Genomic DNA, 21,415 nt, shown 5'->3' with positions numbered 1-21,415 from the left:
AAGGCATGTTAAAAACGATGCTATAATTATGTCGGCTGTTGGATGGTTGCAACTTGCAAGTCTAAAACACAAAAAGTATGTAAGAGTAACCTTGGATTTAAGACTCGTATGTATATTATCGGTTTGTTTGTCAAAATCGATAAAATACATCTGAGTGACTGAGTCTTTACTACAGAAAGACCTGTGTTGGGTTTAGATATTATAGTGTGAGTGTGTATTCGACCTTCACATTCCTTTTCGCAAGATCTACAATATTTACATTACAATATTTGTTATTCGTAAATCAAAAATAGATACCGTAATAGCATATAAATACAGATCTAATTTTGAAGTACGGCTACCAGGAAGTACGGGTTTTCTTGACACGACGCGACACGACACGACTACAAATTAAGCATTTAAATGCTTAATTTGTAGTTTTAATGTGCAAATGAAACTTTTTTTTCATACTCTAGAGGATACTCTTATTTTGAAGAGATCGTCCACCGGAAGTCTTAAATCTGTTCATTAGATCTGTTCACTAGACGCTGCCACACGACGCGGCTGTGCTGTCCCTTAGGTCTGTCCCCCGTCCGGCCGTCTCTCTGTCTGTCCACACACACACACACACTACACACACACACACACACACACACAATGACAACAGTCCACTGAGATGAGGAAGCTGGCGCGTGAACTGCTCAAACAACCGTTTACTGTAGAGTAGAGATCGTCTGTGCTTCACTGCTTTTACCATATCCGTCTTGTGGATTTTACTGTAGCTGCCTGCGGTTGTTCGCTGTATAGCTGTGCGTCCGTGTGTGTGCGTCCGTGTGTGTGTGTGTAACTGTGTATATGTATGTATGGTTTTAAATGTCTTGTCAAGCTAGACAACAAGCCACAATGTTGTCCAACGCGGTGCTGTTGCTGCTGGTGGGCATGGGCTGTGTGTGGGACCCCGCAGTGTCTGCACAGAGAACGTTATCTTACGTGACAGTGGTGAGTAAAAGGCTCGCTCTTTCTTAGAAAGAATGTAGAACTGTGTCTAATTTGTCAAAGCATGTCTGTTATTATTTCGTCTTAAGTAATTTTCCCTAAACATTTTGATCTAAATTCATGTAAAATATAAAGGCTTATTAAAAGTGGTCAGATAGATCCATCCAGGCCTTCACGTGCTAAGCAGTAAACAACAAGTAAATGGAGGATACTTGTAATAATGAGAGGGATGTGGTAAGGCAGCGTGCATAGCTTTCTGGGCATAATCAACAGTCAGGTGACTGACTGTCACTGTCTTATGTGCTGACAGTGTAATAATAAAGCCATATGTTTTCGGACGATCTTTTCTAAGGAATCTTAAAATCAGCGACTGGATATGTGCAAATAGGACACTTGTAGGTGGCTTGAGTTGACGTTATTGGAGTCTGCAGAACTTTTCAACCCATGTATGTGTTTTTATTTATGGCCTGTTTTCACCATCATTGAACAACACAACTGGAAGCGGTTGCTGTTCACACAAGTGTCTGCTCAAAATAGGGATGCTAGGGCTCAAGTGGTTAAAAATCTATATTCTGATAGTAATCATTGGTAACAGCTATAGGGGTCTCCCTGTCTCTCCAGCTTTTTAGTATACAGAAAATACATTTTTAGTTGGGTACCAAACTACCAACCTAATCCAAATAGGAGATGAATGGAACTCAGTTCAACTCACTCATCAAAAAAAAAAAAATACTGTTCAAATTCCAACTGTGTCTGCTCATTTTCTTGTTTCATCACTTCCAATTTCATTAGTTTATCCTGTATCATGTGGATGACACTCATTGGATGACATTGGCATTCCAACCTGAAAATGAATTTTCGGTTTACACAAGAGCCGGAGAGGGGAGAAGACCCCTGTTACTGAAGAAACACTTCAGTCTATATAGCAATACTAACAAAATAATATGACCTATATACATCCTAAGTCTCAAATGCAGACATAAGCTTTGAGCCAGGAGGGTAAGAACAGTCTAAACAAGGAATCAAGGTCACATCAGGCAACACATGTTAAGTGCAGTTGTGTTCAGATACAAGACTGAACATAAAATGAGGACAGCAAATATCAAGTAATAAAGATATTCAGGAATTCTGGCAGTAATGCACACACTGTAGAGGCAAGTGAGGCCACTGTCACCTAAGTGCGGACCTTGCCTCCCTTTAGAAAAACACTATAGGGACTGGCAGCCCCACCACCGCGCCCATTCAGCAGAGAGACCCTCGTCCTGCCATAGGATGCACATTTTGGCCTTTGTCTTTATGGGGTGGGGGTCTGGGCCATCACCTTTAGTCACCTGGCAAGGTTTTCGTGTGGACCCACCTTGCAATCAAAGAATGCAAGGGAGCAAAATTTGAGAGAGATTTAACTAACGGTCTGAACTACGATTCAGTTATAAGTTAACTAGCCTCAGAAACACAGACATTTTTATTTCCAGGGGGAAAAATAATAATATATATATTAAAAATCACACCCGTGTGAACCGAGTGGTGCAACTCTCCTCTCTCCCCCCCCTCTCTCTCATTAGCAGGCAACAGTGCAGCACTGTCTCTCTCTCTCTGTTTCTGGCACAACAGCGCCCCTACTGTTACTCATACTGGTGCATTAACCAACACATAGGCGGACACAGACATTGCTGTTCCTTGGAGTGGTTGCGCCACTCAAAAATAAAATAATAATAATCCCCAGCAAAATGTACTCACTGCATTGTTTGTTTAACTACTTTAACCTTATTTTATACTTTGGCTATTCGGAAATAGAAGTTTGACTGGCAGCTGAAGTTGTGAGCTTGGTGATCTGGCATTTTTGAAATATCAGTGGAAATATAGAATAGAGAAAAGTGGACACAGTTATTTTGTTAAGCCTTTTTGAATGACAGCTGATTATCACCAGGGCACTAATGATGTGATATTGATCACATACCGGTATATGGTGTTCTGAGGTCACCCACTTGAACACTGTTTAGTGTGTTGGTTATAGAATGCACACTATCCAGGAGTGAAAGAGGGAACTATTTGCTGACGTTAGATGAAAACCTTGGATTGTCAGTCACTTTTTTCAGCTGCATTTTTTCATCACATACTTTATATATAAAAAAATGTGTTGACATTTGAGGGGCATTTATTGTACATTATACAACAGAGAAACAGGGAAGGGAGTTAACATGATCCGAGGCAAATTCCGAGTTGTTCTCAAACGGTGTGCCACCCATGAGCCAAGTCCAGGACAGGTGTTCCTTGGGATGATTATATTTTTCCTTTGAGATTATATAATGTGCATCGAAAAACGAGATCAGAAAACAAAGCAAACAGCAACGAACATGTATTTTATTTACCTGGAAAGATGTTTTGTTCATACGTTTGTCCATCCATCTGTGATTAACTTCAATGCATTCCATCGAACGTCTGGCTCCAGTTTGCCCCTCAGATGGCGCAGCCGCATGCCAGGCATACAACGCTTCTGTCCTTTACACGGCCTCGGTTTTACCAACTTCGTGTTTTGTTTATGAGTAGCGTTGATTTGATCTAGTGGCTGGTGGAGAATGCTTTGCAACTAGGTGTGAGATTCATCTCATGGTCTCCTGTGACCCGAGAAGGCATGGGGACATTAGGTGATTAACAACCTTTAGCAAGGTGAATCAGCGATAGCAATGTGGGGGACAGTGTAGAATTGATTGTGTGTGTGTGTGTGTGTATATATATAATATATATATATATATATATATATAGGGTACTACTTTGTATATATATACCCATATATATAGACCCTCACCAATGGTGACTATACTTGGTCCCCTCACCATTTCCTTCTTCTACACCACATTCCTCCATTTATTTGTTGAAAATAGCTGACCTACACAAGCCCACGCGTCATGAGCTTGTAGATTATTGCAGCCATTATTGCTGAACGTTCCCCTATTTTTGCTGAATGTTTTGCCCGTTATGATGTGCACAGAATAGTGATAGTCGTAGGGTTCAAGTGGTTAACTGGCTTTCATATAGATATATGAGATGTAGTGGAGTAGAAGTAAATTTACTGTAAAGTAAAATCTCAAAATTACAGTACTTAAGTAAATGTACTCAGTTACTTTCCACCACTGGACCTACACTGTACTGTGTGTACTAAGATCTCTGTAGGCTATCTGTCCTCGCTGTCTTATCAGGCTCTATAAATGGAACATTGTGCAATGTAAGGCGAGCTGCTTTAAATGGATAATAACATTTGCATGTTATTTCAGATCATTTAACGTCTGCACTCTGCGCAGAACGGAACACAGAATACTCGTCATGTCGTGTCTGATACTCAAACTCAGGCCTGCGGGTCAATTCCGGTCCGCAGTGGCTCAGGCGTAGAGTGGCCGGATGGGAACGTGAGGCTTCCAGTTCGATCCAGGGCTCCCCCAGAGTTAGTGTCAAAGTGTCCTTGAGCAAGACCCTGAACCCTCATTGCTCCCAATGTTGCATGGTTCCCTCCGCCATCAGTGTATGAATGTGTGTGTGAATGGGTGAACACTATGTAAAGCGCTTTGGATAAAAGTGCTATATGCACCATTTGATTTAATACTCAAACTTTTGACTGGCCCATCAATTAATCAATCAAAGCAGGGGTTTTCAACAAGTGGTTGAAACTGGTGGTCCGTGGACCATTGGTGGTCCGTGAAGGTATTGCATGTGGTCCCTGACCATGCATTTAATATCTCTATGGCCTTCGTCAGGTATATTCTATATACCTGACGATGGCCAGGCTTTTAGAGACACATTGCTCTTCCTGGAGTTTCAAGCGATGTGTCTCCATGCGATCAACTGGCCCCTTGCCATTTTTGTAATGTGGCCCTCAGGTTCACCTATGTCAGCCATATTGCTGGCCATTTTGCTTCTTTTCTTGACACTAAAAATATTCTTTGTTGCACCCCCCTCAGTTGTTCCGTCATGGTGACAGGTCACCAGTCAAAGCCTACCCCACTGACGAACACCAGGAGAGTGCCTGGCCACAAGGATTCGGACAACTCTCTCAGGTATACAGAAACAACGTGCGAGCATCTGCATACATTTAATTTCATATTAATTTACACAGGCAACCATTCACAGATCCCGTTTGGCTTGGGTCAATTCCTTTTCTCTTATGCGTAGGAGGGGATGAGGCAGCACTTTGAGCTTGGCCAGTTTCTCCGAAAGCGTTACGGCAGTTTCCTCAGTGCAGCCTACGATCGACATGAGGTATGGCATGCAAGGATGGACGGTGGACCTTTCTCACTATCCTTTCCTATTTCCACTCTCCAGCTTCACACAGCAATGCACCAAAACACAAGGTTACCTAATACTTTTGGCCAATGATTTTTATACCACAGTACCAACAGTTTTGTTTTCTTTTTTTTGTCAGAAGTTTCTTAAACATTGATTTACAGAGACAATGTCGGGCATATGTTGGTCCGACGTACTTACAGTCCTACATGCAACAGTCTGACACATGCGTGGTTGATTAAGACTCACCCGTGGCTCCTGACATGCGTTGCCGGTTAAGACTCACCCGTGGCTTCCCTGTGAGGTTCGGGTGTCGGACTAATGCCAGTCGGATTGTTAGTACTTCGGACCACATGCTTCAGAACACATGCAACCGACAATTTCAATGATGATGACTTTATTTATTCAGGTAACTATCTACAGAAACATTTTAATGACTTAAAATGATCAACAAGATCGAGGAAGTGAGTGCATTAAGATCGGAAAATCATTTTTTTATTTAGTGTCACTGCGCACTGCAAGCTTTTACATCTGCTATTTAAAAAAAATCCTAAGTGAATTTCTTACTTGCTTAACTAATGATTTAGAAGGCATTTGTAGAATCGGTCTTAATGGATTAAAGTTCAAAACTCATCCTTCTGTCCTCAGATTTCGGTTCGCAGTACAGACTACGATCGCACCCTGATGAGTGCAGAATCCAACCTGGCAGGTCTGAACCCTGTTGTTCACGTCTTTCATCATCTTTCTCCTCGTCCGTCCTTCTCTTCTTTTATAACTTTGTTTTGTCTCACTGTTACGTTATCCTCATTTTATATATATTTTGAATATTATCATCATAATCTCTTAGGACTGTATCCGCCCAGCGGCAGGCAGGTCTTCAATCCGGACTTGGAGTGGCAGCCAATACCTGTACACACAGTACCGCAAGACCAAGAGAGGGTAGGGGGGGTGTGTGTGTGTGTGTGCGTGTGCGTGTGTCGCATGTACAATAGTCAATAGTGTTGTGAATGTTCTAACTTTCATTATATTATTGTATAATATTTATACCTTGGTTAGTTTCTACCTTGCATTTGAGTCATTTCTAATGAGTGCCACGGCCAGTTACTCCAGATAACAGCACTCCCAGACACATTTGCCTGCCTTGCTGTTTACCTTAACAGTAACCTAGTAACAGCCGCCAACTGTGGTAACATAGCAGTTGTAGTTCCTATCGCTTTGCAACAAATACTACACTTGAGGAAGGGCAAGACTATTGGATGGACAGAAGGAATAAAGCACTGGAGCATCTTGGGCGGGTAATGAGCTACGTGCCATTTTGTTAAGAACTTGGTTGGGCCCCTTCCCTACTTCTTTCACAGGTGTTACCGATGATACTAATGGCCCCATTTTGAATGTCCGTTTTACACTGGGGTAAGACATAAATTGGCCTCGGTCTGCGCACAATGGTATTATAGAAGCCTTATCGTCCCGTGTTGAACGCACACACGTATGGCATACGGCGTTCCTGAATATTTTAGCATTGTGGGAGTGTCCATATGTTAATTATTTTCGCTTTGCGCAATTTGCTATTAAGCCCCTTGACCTAGAAACACTCAGCGCATAACGATTAGACGTGGGTCTGACCACCTCATAAACGCACTCTGGCCACTCAGAATAGCCAAATGGCATTGATCACGCCTCCAGGTCTTTAGTTTACTCAAGTTAGGGAATAAGACCTGGTTCTTAAGACACGCAAAATACAGCCCTCAGTCTCTGTTCCATTCTGGGCAAGCAGAGTCAGGTTGTTGCTATTGTGCATGTTGGCATACTGGAATCACTCTGCTACACAAGTGGGTCTCAAAGTGTCCTTGAGTGGGTTCCAAATGTGTTATGGGGGGTCCTTGAAATTAAAAAGTTTGAGAACCACTGCACTAAATGGAACAGAGTTAGTATAATCAGTAACACCTGTGAAGGAAGTAGGGAAAGGAAAGGTACTATGTTTACCCAGGGTAACTGGACTAAGCCCAAGAACTTGTTTACAGCCAGGCCCTGCTCATAGAACATTTCATGGTAGGGGTTCAATGCCTTGTCCAAGGGCACTTCAGCGGTGTTAATTTTAACGTGCCGGTCCGGGGATACCTTCCGATATCAAGACCACTCCGCAAACCGTTCGGCCACCACTGCCTCCAAGAAGCGGCCCGGAAGTAGGAAGAGTTATTCTGTGTGCATAGAGCCTATTGTCTTTTTTTTATTTACAAAGGTGCTAACTGTATGTGCAGAAGAGTACATCTTTATCAGAGTCATGGTATGGTAACACATTTGAAGAGTTGAAGAAATGTTCTACAGATGTACGGTGCTATGCAAAAATAAAGTTTTGACTATCACCTCTTTTGGCTACAGGGACTACTCTCTGTATAGCTCTCTCTCTGGTTCTCTCTGGCCATTTGTCATCTGTATGTGTCTCTCGTCATCTCTCTCTCCAGTTGCTGTCCTTCCCGATGGGAAAGTGTCCCCGATACAAGCAGCTAATGAATGAAACGGAGCACTCGGAGGAGTTCCTCAATATGACTAACACCTACAAGGTTCTCCTCTCCTTTTCCCTTGAATTATTTTTTAGATCAGCCGAAGCTGAAGCAAAAATTAAAAGCCTTTTATTTACAGATTTTTCTGTGAATTGGAAATTCTCTTTGGTTTCTATATTTTTGATGCTGTTTTCTTACCCAGTATGGCGTCCTGAGGGATAACAGCACTCACAGAACAGTCATTCACTTCTTCTTCGTGCACTTTTAGAGAGTATACAGTAGTGGCAAGCGCAGCATACATACGTTGTTCTGTATGCTGCCGGTGTCAACAAAATAAAAGTGCTTGATGGACATTTCCGTGAATGCTGGTAATTCCTCAGACTGTTTTCTAGACCGAGCACCCCGTAACGCACGACTAGAAGAAACGTGAGCAGTGCTCACATCCTCTTTTAAAGTAGTGTTGATTTTAACAGCAATTTTTGTTTTAGTCATATAGTCTTTTGAATAGAATAAAATAAAAAATGTAGTCACATTTTAGTCATCTGAAATGTTTTAGTGTTGGTCTAGGTAGTCAACGTTTTATTTAGTATTTATTTAGTTTTCCTCTTGTCATAGTTTTAGTAGACGAAATCAACAATGCAGTTTTAAGTTAACATTGTCCCTTTTCTCAGGACTTCATAGAGATGGTGAAGAATAACACAGGGCTGAAAAATGCGACCGTGGAGTCCGTGTGGAGTGTGTACGACACGCTCTTCTGTGAGGTGAGGAGGACACATTTGCGCACCACGCACACATGACACACTTGGAGAGACGCATAAAACGTACAACAATGTGTTTGTATGTGAAGACATGCACAAGACCATGTATATCTGAAACCGTTACTTTTCAGAAAATCGATAAGAATCGATCCAATGGTATTATTTAGTCATGTTAAATACCTTTCCTTGGTTAAACATTTATAAAACCCACAGAAAGACATTTTCTAAAATGTCCAGAAATGTCGAAAAGGGCAGATCTGCATGCTCTCAATGCAATCACATTGTAACGCATTGTGATCTTTTAGATTGGATATTTACACTACATAAAAAGATGAATATAGAGATTCGAGTAGTACTGCAGTCGTAGACTGCCAGACATCTGTTTGATGACAGCCGGAGAGTAGCGCTTTGAAAACAAGGAAGTGAAAGAAACCAACCTGTTCCTTAAATAAATGTACAGTTGAGTTTATCTTGACAGAGAGGATCACATTTAGCTTCGTACTCACATGCAGTTTTAAATGGAATTGACCAGATCCTGTCCTCTAAGCCAGGTGTTCCCAAACTTTTTTGGACCAGGTACCCCTTTTGGGGTAGATATTTTTCCAGGTACCCCCTCATCCTCGCAACACGGATAACAATATATTTACAACCACAAGCAGTGTTTCCTGCAGGAAAAAGCTTTGGCATGGTGCTGGGCACAGGCCGCAATTTTAAATGTAGACGTCTAAATGTAGACGTCTAAATGTATACAGACGTCTAAATGTAGACGTCTAAATGTGTACGTCTCTTATGGGGGTCCCTGGCATATCTTTTCAAATGGGGGTCCACAGGCTAAGTAGTGTCAATTTGGGGGTCCTTGACATGAAAAAGTTTGGGAACCACTGCTTTAAACACTTTAGCACTTTATGAACATGAACAAAATAGATGGGTCCCCCCTGGAACTCCCTCAGGTACCCCTGGGGGTCCCCGGACCCCACTTTGGGAACCACTGTCTAAGCTGTCTTTTAAGTAATTAATAATTATTCTCCCACGTTTGGTTAAAAGTTGGCGTTCGAACTTTACAAATAAGTTTAGTATTCAACGTGTCGGGGACGCTATCATGAACTCGTATGACTGACTCACATCTTAATGACACTTAATGACACCCTCAGACTGGCAATCACTAATTATGAACCAGATTTCAAAACGCTTGCAGATAAAGTGCAGTCACAAGTCTCATTAAAGGTGGGCTGACCCTGAGAGTATGTCACCATATCTGTGCAAATATATATGGTCATGTTATGCCTATGTCATTTGAACATCTGCCAATGTGAATATTCATTGAAATGAGAAACATAATATTGTGCTGTAAAAGCAATTCATGTCCTTTGCATTTTGTTTTATTTAAAAAAAACTCAACAAAGAAGTTTATTTGTATTTTTGTCCTAATATTTTTTATTTCTAATACATTTGTCTTAATATTATTTGACATTGATAATATAACTTACTATAAGTATTTATTCTAATTTAAGCTTTAGTCTTTGTGTGGATGTGTGCACATGCATTGAGCCTGTCAGAAATAGCAAAAAAACAAGTGTTTTTTTCTAACACGTTTTAGTGGTAGATCTTGGTTTACAATTGGGAATAAAATGGGCTCTTGGGCTTGAAAAGTTTGGTTACCACTGGTTTAAACAATATACTATCAAAAATAATCTGCACATTGAAACTATAATAGCAGCTAAAAGGTGAATCTAGCGTAGATCTAAACAACACGCTAATCTAATCAAACACTGTCTGTCCTTGGTGCACCCAGTGACCCAGGCAAATATTTTATATCTGCTGTATAGCCTTTGGTGTAAATTGGTTTACATGTGGGTGGGTGTAAAATGCAGAGAATGCTGTTCCAGCATACTTCCTTAATGAGTTCATTGGTGGTCAGTGGAACAAGTCAAGTGGAACTCACACTCTGGTGGGAAAAACTTAATGGCTTATATTTGTTATATGCATCTATTCTGGGCATGTCATAATGGGTGAAAATCAGGGGGGCAGTCAGACAGATATTTTGTGAAGCCACTAAGGAAATCGGGATTTCCTGAAAATTCATATAATGGCCTGTTGTGGGCTCAAAAAAACCAATAGCTCCATAGAGATCCATGTATTTGGGCCCAACTTCACCTAGACTGTATTACCTTAATAAACATGGTCATGAATACTTTCTGCTTCCAGTCAATAGTTTAAAGTCTCATTTCTAATGTCATAATATTCTTTTTGGAAAATGATGGTCCCATTTATTAAAACAATTATCATAAAGTCGCGTATGTTCTGAGGGGCGTGCCTACCGTTACAGTCTATGAACGGGATCCCCCACCCACTCGAGTAAAAATAAAAACCAACAAAGAAGAAGGGGGGAATCTGGGCCAGCCAATGGCTCAGCTGGGCCCAAACAGATCTAGAAAGATGGCGACTTACAGTGCAAGGGATTTCAGGCTTCATTTTACGTTTATGTTAGACCCGGGGAACGCTTTGTCCATATTTTTTACAGTCTATGGTGAAAAGACGACCTACAAGCTCAAACCACATAGTAAGGCCGTCGATGTACATACATTTGTGAGCTTGTACATAAATTCATCAATTGCCATTTTCACCATTTATGTACAATGAAGTATTTCAGAGTTTTAACTAAGGTGACCTTCACACCAGCAAGCTTTACTGCGATTAAAACGAATCCTGCTGCACATTGTCGGAAAGTGTGCTTCGTTTGGCAGGTGTGAAGCCTCAGTTGAATCCTAATGTGCATCAAAGAACCGCATTCTACTCAGCCTAAAAACGGGGGTTTCGTTTCGCTTCAAAACGCAGCAGAGTGAGGATCACTGCAGGTGTGAATGCAATCGCATTAAACATATGGGAGTGAATGTACCAATGTGGGATGAATAAGTTGGTATTTGGCACACGAGAAGGAAGGAGAAGGCATTATTACGCAACAACGCATAAAGATGACCCGTAACCACACGTCGTCTAATGAAGAGATGGAAGCCCTTATTGCAATATGGCCAGACCATCATACAGGCTTATATGCTGAAGGTTACACATACGAACAATGCAGTGTACAGGATATACTGTATAGCAAGAGAATGGAGGCGATTAGGTTCCATCGCACATTTGCACAATGTTGCAGGTTGCATAAAGTGTTTGCACTCGTAGTACAGACCTGGACCGGGAATCATGACGGGCGGCTCCGCTGAGTCAGATAAAAGTGGTATGTGTGTTTGTGTAGAGTAGGCTACTCCTAGTAACCTACCAGGTTTATTTAATGTAGGTAGGCTTTAGCAGGCTAGCCGCTACTTTATAAATGTTTAAAACAAGTTGGTAAAGTTGTAGAAGACATCCGTTATTGCGCACGCACGCACACACGTCCAGTCCCTGACGATACACACTGCAACCACGTTACCATCACTTTACGTCCTAAAGTCCTAACTATCACTCAAAGTATATATATTTTTAACCCATATATATTTCACTGTGTAGTTTATGAATTGATAATTCATAAGGTCCCTGCTGCGTTTTCAATTGCTGTGGTTATAGGCTACAGCGCAGTGTGAAGCCAAACCGCAGCAAATTAATTATGCAAGAATCCCAACTTCTCCGCCCATTCGCATCAAGTCCACCGAAGTATTGGGTGGGAATGTTACCTAAGTAGCCAGGATATGTCACCCACAAGGTTGATGTTTTTGGGAGACCAACCTAGATGTCGATGTGTTCAGGTCAAACCAGCCTAACCTGATCTAGTGTGATCTTTTCTGCAGATCAGTACAGTACAGTTATTTGTAAGTAGTAGTAGTGTGTTTTGTACTGACCTATTAATAATTGCTTCTGTTGTTTTTTTCCGTCAATGTATATAGATTAGACATTGACATAGTATTATTTGAATTTTCATTTATTTATTTGTCTCAAGACCAATATAGATGCATTGATGTATAGATTTAAGTTGGAGTTCTGTCTTCATAAAGGAAACTAATTTACAACTTTCGACTTATCTTATTTAAGGAGAATTCCATGCTAGAAGGCTTTCTTGCCTTTATTTGCAGTTGTTACGTCCCCACCAAAGAGGTCCAGGTGTTTTTTTGTGCAATTTTTTTCGCTCAAAATATTCGTATATATCCTCTCCTCTCTCTTCATAATGTAAATAATATCCCAAGCGGCACACATTACTACTTATTTCGATGGAAATAAGCAAATTAGCATATAGCCCCATTCAATTCCCATTCAATGCAATGCAATTCTTTGAGGGCTTATGGTAGGGGAAATAGCCAATAAGGATTTTTTGCACAAAAAAACACCTGGACCTCTTTGGTGGGGACATAACAACTACTAAGAAAGGTAAGAAAGCATTCTAGCATGGAATTCTCCTTTAATTTGTGTTCGATCCATGTGTCTAGGTGAGACATGACCTGCTTTGACACCAAATAAATGTCTCAATAGAAGAGCAAGGAGACAAAATACAAGCACCCCAATTGTATTAGTTATGCAAGCGATAATGTAGGACCCGGCGGTAGTTGTTAATGAAATATAATTCCCTTCAGGATGATTAAAAGTCTCAGTGTTTAAACATTCTGTCGGTCATTATTTTACCCGCTTATTACACGGCCACTTTATTAATACATTAATAAATTGACCCCAGGTAACAACAAAGTTTAGTTGTAAGGTATTATCATTGCTTACGGTAATGATTTTACTTAATGTAACAGAGTAATTCTACATTGCAGTATTGATACTTTTATTTAAAACAATTGAGAACTTTTCCCACCACTGCAGATACTTAGCAGGTGGTATATATGGAGGAAGGCAGACTTTCTGTCTAGGGTCAAGGCAGAGGAATTTAGCAACAACACACGATTGAGCACACCATTTGAGGTCAAAGTAAACCCAGATGAGATCAGTTTAGACCAGCGTTCTGTAAAAGTTCCTCGAGACAGATTTTGAAAAAAGAATCGTAGTCTTCATAAATTGAGTGATCACATCATAACATTAACGTTAAGAAAAAATGTACAAATGTTTACTCAAAAGGGCACGTGGAGAGATGTCTTGTCATTTGTTATTTATTGTCTTCGATTTGGGATCATTTTAACTTTTCCTGTTTGCGTGTTTGTTTTGTATGTGCATGAATGTGTTTCTGTAGTCGCGCCACAACCTGACGGCTCCCGATTGGGTGACTCCTGACGTCATGGAGACGTTGAGGATACTGAAAGACTTTGGCTTTCAGGTAAGGACACGAGAGGTCACAGAGGTCATCACATTAGGCCAGGGGTTCTCAAAGTGTGGTCCGGGGGTCCTTGAGGGGCCCCCCTAGCAAAATAAACAATTTAGACACTTAAGCCCTATTTAATTTTCCCCCCGGCTGTTTCTTTTTTTCCCCTATATGCACAAATATTGGGTGGACCCCACTCAGCATGAAATATTTGCAAAATGGCCAATGCCAAATGCATTTTGTACTCTACTATGATGTGTGATACGTTAGTATATTGTATAAGTAAGTAGGTCGGAGTGGTTTATTGTAGTAGTTTATTGACAAGTACGTCTATATCCCCTTTACAATGTATACTAGACCCGTTGTAGATGGATTGCTGAGATGGTAACGCGAGAAATAATGTTTTCCCATTTCATCAGGTCATGTTTGGAGTCTACAAGGCACAAGAGAAGAGCAGACTGCAGGGAGGTAGGTCACCGTCGGCTTTGTTTAGAACATCATATAGTAAATGCACCTCATTGCCACCTATATTAGTTGACTGGGTCCCCCAGGGGTCTACCACTATTTGACGAGATTATGCCCTATATTTTCATCCACGCTAAACCCCTTATCCCTAAACTTCTTTGCCTTTTTTTTTTTTTTTACCATTTTGAAAAACATTTTTGAATACTGATCTACATCAACATGTTAACTTGTGAGCTTGTATATTGGCTATTTTGACTATTCAAAAATGTGTATCAAAATCGTAAAAGAAAAAAAAGGCAAAGATGTTTAGGGATAAGGGGTTTTAGCATGGACGAAAATAGAGCCCTCTCAGACACAAACCTTGGAATATTTTGTTAGTGTTGCATAAGATTTTCAATCTCAACAACTCCATGCTGTATTGATGTTGGTACCATAAGAGAGATAACAGGCAAACGTTGATCAAAATAACAATTCTTCTACATTCTCTAATTGTGTAGAGACAGGGAAATGTGAGACATGTGGTTAAAGCCCTCCATCAGCCAGTTTTACTTCACGCTTTCTGTGTTTTTCCACCACTCATTCATTCTCTCACCGTAATGAGTTTAAGGTTGTGGTTTGACATTGACCGACACGTCAGGTCACTATGGCAACAAGACACTGACAGACTAGGCTGCTTCTCACAATCGTGTAGTAAATGGAAGTGCACCCTTTTTTGAGTGGTGCAACCACTCCAAGGAACAGCAATGTCCGTGTCCGCCTATGTGTTCACCGATGTATCCGTGTGTTCACCTATGTGTTGGTTAATGAGCACGTATAATGAGTACCAGTAGGGGCGCTGTTGTGCCAGAACAGAGAGAGGGTTAGTGCTGCACTGTTGCCTACTAATGAGAGAGAGAGGGGGGGGGGGGGGGGATTGCACCACTCAGTTCTCCGTTCACCCCTTTTCTCCACAATTTAGTCGTTATGCCAATTGATTCCTACCCACACACATTTATGTGTATTGTCACTTCTGTTGTACGTACCCTACTGACTCAACTGCCAGTAAGGCGCCCCCACCGGGAGGACGTAGAGCCTTCGTCCTACTCCTCCCGCCCAACACTCCCCGCCGAGTACTATGTTTAGTGACAAATGCCCAGCTTCCCTCCCCCGAACACGGGCCAATTGTGTTCATATAGACGCTTGACAAAGCCGTAATGCAGTGCACCGCAGTGGATTTGAAAGGCCCCTTTTTCTTTTGTCAAAAATGCTCCGTAGTGTCTGTGGAATCAATGCGTCGCGTACCACAGGTTAGGACTGGGAACATTAAACGTGTGGAAAAACACTACGCTCCAAATAACAGCAGGCAGTTTTGCACATCAGATATACAGCAGTGGTTACCAAACGTTTCAGCTCAAGACCCAAAAAGGAAATTAGAAGTTTTCCTGGGACCCACACTAGTGAAAACTACAGTGAGTGCTGCGTAGTGAGCTTGTAGATCGGCTATTTTCACTAGTTCTTAAATATTTGTTTCCTAATTTCTTCATGAAATTACTGAAAAAATAAAAGATGATACGTAGCTTGCGGAGTTAGTTCAGTCAGATATACTCGCAAGACCCACATGTCATTCGCTGACGTGGCAATCAGCTGACCAATTGGGTGGGGTATTTAAGATCTATCTCCCTGCTCTTAATGGTTAATGATTGTTGTATAATTGTGCCGAGCAGGGAGAAAAATGTAGCAGAGCCGAACGGCAAGATAAAATGTTATATTCACACTTGTATTCTCATTCTATAATAAATATTTGTTCAATCTATTCGTGAGTTATCTGACTTTTGATTATTATGTTTTATTCACAAAACCCACACATGGGTCCCGACCCACTGTTTGGGATACAGTACTTGGCTTTAGGTAACCCCCCCACACACACCTATACAGAGGACTGAGCAACATGTGATTGTGAAATCAATAATATTTATAGCCAGAAAGACAAAACACTGGTTTGAACTGAACTGGGTCATGTTTACACTGTATCTGTACTCACTCTCCCACACTGCGATCCTCATTCATTCTGCTCATGATGACACCTACTACCGAAAAATCACGACGGTGAGTCATACGATTTGTGCAGCAACTTTGCAGCTGTATGAAAAGCGTGAATTATGCTCTTTTTATCTGCAAAGTGTTTGTTTCATAAAATCCACCGTAGATACTGTATGTCATGAGCTACTTCCTGTCAAGAAAAGTGTTGGAGTTTGGAATTGCTCTTTCTCAATGGCCCTGCCTAACACCTGTTTTGAATTTGCATATAATGCGGGAGGCAGCATGAGGTTGCTTTACTGAAAACAAGCACTTGAAGTTGCTCATAACATATCTACAGTGGATTTCTATGAGACAAACACTTTGCAGATAGAAAGAGGATAATTCACGCTAGATCTGCTATTTTTGGGGCGTGTGCGAGTCAGCAACCAAGTATAAATCGGGCAGATTCAAGCAGGATACAAGTTCCTTGTATCTGTCACCTGTTACCCACACAACTCAGGGTTTGTCTTGCTGTTCATCTCTTATTTTCTGTTCCTCTTTACGCTTTACTCTTCTCTCTCTCTCTCTCTCTCTCTCTCTCTCTCTCTCTCTCTCTCTCTCTCTCTCTCTCTCTCTCAGGTGTCCTGTTAGGAGAGATAGTGAAGAACCTCTCCAAGATGGCCGCCCCCGACCCAAAACAGCGTCTCAGGATGATGATGCTCTCTGCGGTGAGATTATAGTGATGATGATTATAGCACTACTGTCACTATAGCTACGGAAGACAATAATCTGAATAGGAATCTGTAATCCTGTAAATACGATAGGTACTTTAATCTCACTACCTATTATTATTACTACTACTACTCTGTCTCCTACAGATGCAACATTGTAGCTATGGACCTTTTATAGACCAACACTAAAATAAACAATGCAAAACTAACTCAAACTAAGAGTAAAACTAAATAGAATTGCATGTAAAGATAGAATTGCATGTAGTCCGTTGGTGTGTGAGTTGGTAAATGGGCGACTTGTTTAGTATTGGTGTAACTTACTGTACTGTATGTTTCTCAGCACGACACCACGGTAGCAGCCCTCCAGGCCAGTCTGAGTGTGTTCAACGGCAGACAGCCTCCCTACGCCTCCTGTCACATTATTGAGCTCTACAGGGACGACAACGGGTAACATGCACATTACACGCACACATACACACTCACACACAATTTGTGAGCTTGTACATTTGCTATTTCCACAATTTGTTGAACAACAAAGTATATCGTTCATTCAACACATTTTATTGATGTGGAAATACAAGCATATCTACGTCATTTGGATTCCACAGCGACGTGCTGCGACGTGTTGTGAGCATGTTATTAGTAGTTATAAGATTAAAGAGTATTTGAAGTGGTCAAACTAGAAAAGCTGTTCAGAAGGTCCATGACCTGACGAAGATGTAACTGAAACATCAAAACGTTGTCGCTTTATTACGTAGATCTAATTTACGAAGTAGCAAGCGAGTGTGTAACGTACCGTGTGTGTGTGTGTGTGTGTGTGTGTGTGTGTGTGTGTGTGTGTGTGTGTGTGTGTGTGTGTGTGTGTGTGTGTGTGTGTGTGTGTGTGTGTGTGTGTGTGTGTGTGTGTGTGTGTGTGTGTGCGTGCGCACACACACACACACACACACACACACACACACACAGAGAAGAACACGTCTGTCTGCACACAGGGATATCATTCAAGCACACAGGAAACATGCATTTAAACTTTAAAGACATGATTTGATTTCCATTAATTTGATTCATTATACCCACCTGTTTTTTCTGCCACCGCAGCAACGTGTCAGTGTCCATGTTCTATCGCAACGACAGCACAGTGGCCGATGCATACCCGCTGGCTCTCCCGGGCTGCGACCTGGACTGCCCCCTGGAGGACTTTGTCCGAATTACACGTCCCTTCATACCGGATGACTGGGCCAAGGAGTGTCAAGTGCCGTCCAACTTCATTGGAGACAACGGTGAGAAACACACACACACACACACACACACACACACACACTAGGGACGAGAGTGTGTGTACCACTGCCAGTATTGTTGATTTTTGACTGCTTGTGACGTGTCAAACTAGGGGGTTTTCATGATTTTGCAAACCTTGTATGTCCAAAGCCGTTCCTTTTTTATTTATTATTTTAAATATTCACTCCTTTCGTTTGAAAGTCTTGTAGGGCTGTGGTTTTCAACCCTTTTCATACCAGGGTCCAATATTTATTGGGCATTTGAGCCACGGACCACCATTTGATCATCTTTAACCCATTCTGACCTGAGATCAGATTCTATAAATGTCTTCTACATCCTGACAGTTTTCTGAAAAAGCTATGTTTCTATGTCAGTCGCCACTCGGTGGCACGCTATGAGCTTGTAGATCTGCTATTTTTCAATAGCTAAAGCATAACATTATGCTAACACCAAAAGGGGTTCCCGCCCAAAATGGGTTAAAACAGTTGAACTATCCATCATTCTTTAAAGATATTTTTGGGGGCTTTTTGGCTTTATTGATTAACAATAGTTTGACAGGAAAGGGGGAGAGAAAAGGGTGGAAGACACACAGTAAAGGTTGTCTGGATTGGGACTCAAATCCGCTGTCAGGCTGGATTACCAGCCTAGGTGCCTGGACCGCTTGGCTGGCTCAGGCTGCTATCCATCATTCTCATCTTGTGTCTCCCTCTAGAGGTGATCATCGGTCTGGCGGTGTCTGGCTCCATCCTCTTCCTCCTGGTCATCCTCCTCTTCGTGCTGCTCCACCGGCAGGTGGAGCCGCTCAGCAGCCGCGGCTACCGCCACGTCGACAATGGGGAGGAGTTTAGCTCCTGACAGACGTGCAAGCTCCTCCCACATCGAGGCCTATGCCACACCTCCTCTGGGGACGACGACGACAGCAGCAGCAGCGACGAGGCCTTGAACTTTAGAAACTCTGACCTTTTGACCTCTGGGGTGTGAGGCCCGCCCCCGCGCCCCATACCGACCCATCCACCCCACCCCAACCCCTCGGTCACTTCTTGTGCTGATTTCCCCAAAACTTTGGGTCAGGACCCCAAGAGGAGACGCTTGCCATCAGCAGCAGTCAGGTCTCCCGAACCGGTTCAACCTTGGTCGAAATAGGGGACCCAGAGTCTTTAATAGGGGACCCAGAGTCTTTAATAGGGGACCCAGAATCTTTAATAGGGGACCCAGAGTCCCGGCATTGACATGAAAAGCTTCTGCATCGGTTGCGTCCGGGAGGAAAGTTTTTTTTTCTTCTTTTTTTTTTTCTTTTTTTAACTAAAGATTGAAGAAATAAAATTTAAGGAAGGATTTCAGTAATATGCACCTCCTTTTTAAAACGTCAAATAAAAAAAACTTTGAAACTAGAATCAATTCTTAAGATATTGATGTCATCACAGCAGAGGGATGTCATGGGCGGGACCAGCACTCGGAGCAGACCTTGGACGGGCAACACACATGATATATTTCATTCAAACAATTTCAGTTCGAAATTGGACTGAATATTTTCTCCATCGGTTACGTCTGACATCTACTACTCAAAGAAAAGGAGACTGGTTGTCTAAGACCAGCACCAGCCTTAAAAGGATAGTTCACAATTTTTGAACTTAAGTTGTATGACATACTTGCCATTAATATAATGGTTGCAACTGTATTCATTGATTGCCCGAGTCCCGTGGTAGGAGTTCTGCTCTGGTTTTGGTGAATATGAACTAGTTCCGGTCATTTTGTGGGGGGTAACTGGGGCCACGCATTAAAAGTAAATGAATCCACAAAACTAGCATCATTTGTATTGTTGACCTATTTTGAACTATCCCTTTAAACTGAGAGTTTAAAACAAGTTTTTTTGTACAATATCCAAAATCACAGACAATATCCAGTCTAATATCATGAATCATGATATGGATATATTGATACTGATCGTGACTATCATCCGATCATTTAGTCATGTTGGAAGTCAGAAAAGAAGAGCTTAGTATATACATAAACTGAAATTGAAGAATATATATTCAAAGATTTGAGGCACATTTTCATGATTTAAAAAAAAATAGCAGACCTACTGTACAAGTTCATAGCACGGCACTCGGTGCCGCGCTATGAACTTGTAGCTTGAGCTTGTCACAAGTCGTGATGGACTGACGCCCGTATATGGTGACGGAGCCACTTGTTTTGCAGGTTTTCATAGTGATCTACGGTCGCAATTACTATGCAGAATGTCCCATTTCACACAAGTTTTCAAATGTATAAATTGTATACAAATATTTTTGAAAATGGCAGATCTACAAACTCAATGTGTCGCATCGCATGCTTGTAGATCAGCAATTTTCAAATGGCCGAAGTGTATATAGGGCTTAATGTGGTTGATGTGTGTTTTGTAGTAATGATGTACCAAATGGACCTGGTATCATTTTACGCTCTCGAGAGTTAAATTATTAAACATCTGCATTACTTAATTTATCAGAAGTCCACACAATTAGAGAATGTAGAAGAATTATTTTGATCAACGTCTGCCTGTTATCTCTCCTAATGGTACCAACATCAATACAGCAAGATCTTATCCAACGACATGAAAATATTCTTTAGTTTTGGGTCTGAGAGGCTAAATGTCATCAAATGGTGGTTCAGTGGCTCAAATGCCCAATAAATAAATACTGGGCCTTGATATGAAGAGTTGAAAACCACTGCTCTAAATGTACAAACTAACATAAAGTAAGGAAAGTTTTCAAATGAATGTAGTTGAGTAAAAGTACAATATTTGCCCCTGAGAGTGTTGAAAGTGAAGTAAAAGTACTGGAAATTGAAATACTCAAGTAACATTTTTTTTACTGTTGTAGCCTACTTATGTTTTTCCCTATATAACAACGTCCAACAGTTTCCCTATATAACAACGGCCAACAATAGCAGATCTACAAGCTCATAGCGCGCCACTGAGTGGCGCTCTACGAGCTTGTAGGTCTGCTATTTTATATTTGACAAAGAAAGACGGGTTTTTCAGATTTTCTTTTGGGATCTAGAAGCCTTTTTTTAATCGACCTCAGTCCAAAATGGGTTAAAGGAGTAATGTCACGGCGAACCTATGCCCAATTTTGGTCCGAAATCAATTCAAACACAGTTTTCTTGTTCGGTTTATTTTTTTCAGTTCCCATTGACAATGAATGGTGAATTTACGTCATATGTGTCTGAGCAAAT

At 41.4% G+C, this 21,415-nt stretch overlaps 1 protein-coding gene across 1 annotated transcript; it reads left to right on the top strand.

The window, feature by feature from the left end:
• The first annotated feature begins 539 nt into the window (after positions 1 to 539).
• Positions 540 to 20,679, top strand: acp2 (acid phosphatase 2, lysosomal). The gene is made up of 13 exons (XM_080758696.1): positions 540 to 978; positions 4,929 to 5,024; positions 5,140 to 5,226; positions 5,899 to 5,959; positions 6,098 to 6,189; positions 7,713 to 7,811; positions 8,423 to 8,512; positions 13,665 to 13,748; positions 14,153 to 14,201; positions 16,836 to 16,924; positions 17,268 to 17,374; positions 18,023 to 18,204; positions 18,915 to 20,679. The coding sequence occupies exons 1-13, from the start codon at positions 853 to 855 to the stop codon at positions 19,055 to 19,057; spliced, it is 1,305 nt and encodes a 434-aa protein (XP_080614822.1). The 5' UTR covers positions 540 to 852; the 3' UTR covers positions 19,058 to 20,679.
• The last annotated feature ends 736 nt before the right edge of the window (positions 20,680 to 21,415 follow it).

Source organism: Protomyctophum bolini, assembly GCF_963924005.1.
Source record: "Protomyctophum bolini genome assembly, chromosome: 24".
NCBI classification, from domain to species: Eukaryota; Metazoa; Chordata; class Actinopteri; order Myctophiformes; family Myctophidae; genus Protomyctophum; species Protomyctophum bolini.
This window is presented reverse-complemented; position numbering and strand designations above follow the sequence as displayed.

Bases quoted from the DNA above. Each gene is read 5' to 3' on its own strand.
- acp2 (XM_080758696.1), top strand. From the start codon at position 853: ATGTCTTGTCAAGCTAGACAACAAGCCACAATGTTGTCCAACGCGGTG. The intron at 979-4,928 runs GTGAGTAAAAGG...CACCCCCCTCAG, and splicing joins CGTTATCTTACGTGACAGTG to TTGTTCCGTCATGGTGACAG. The intron at 5,227-5,898 runs GTATGGCATGCA...TTCTGTCCTCAG, and splicing joins CAGCCTACGATCGACATGAG to ATTTCGGTTCGCAGTACAGA.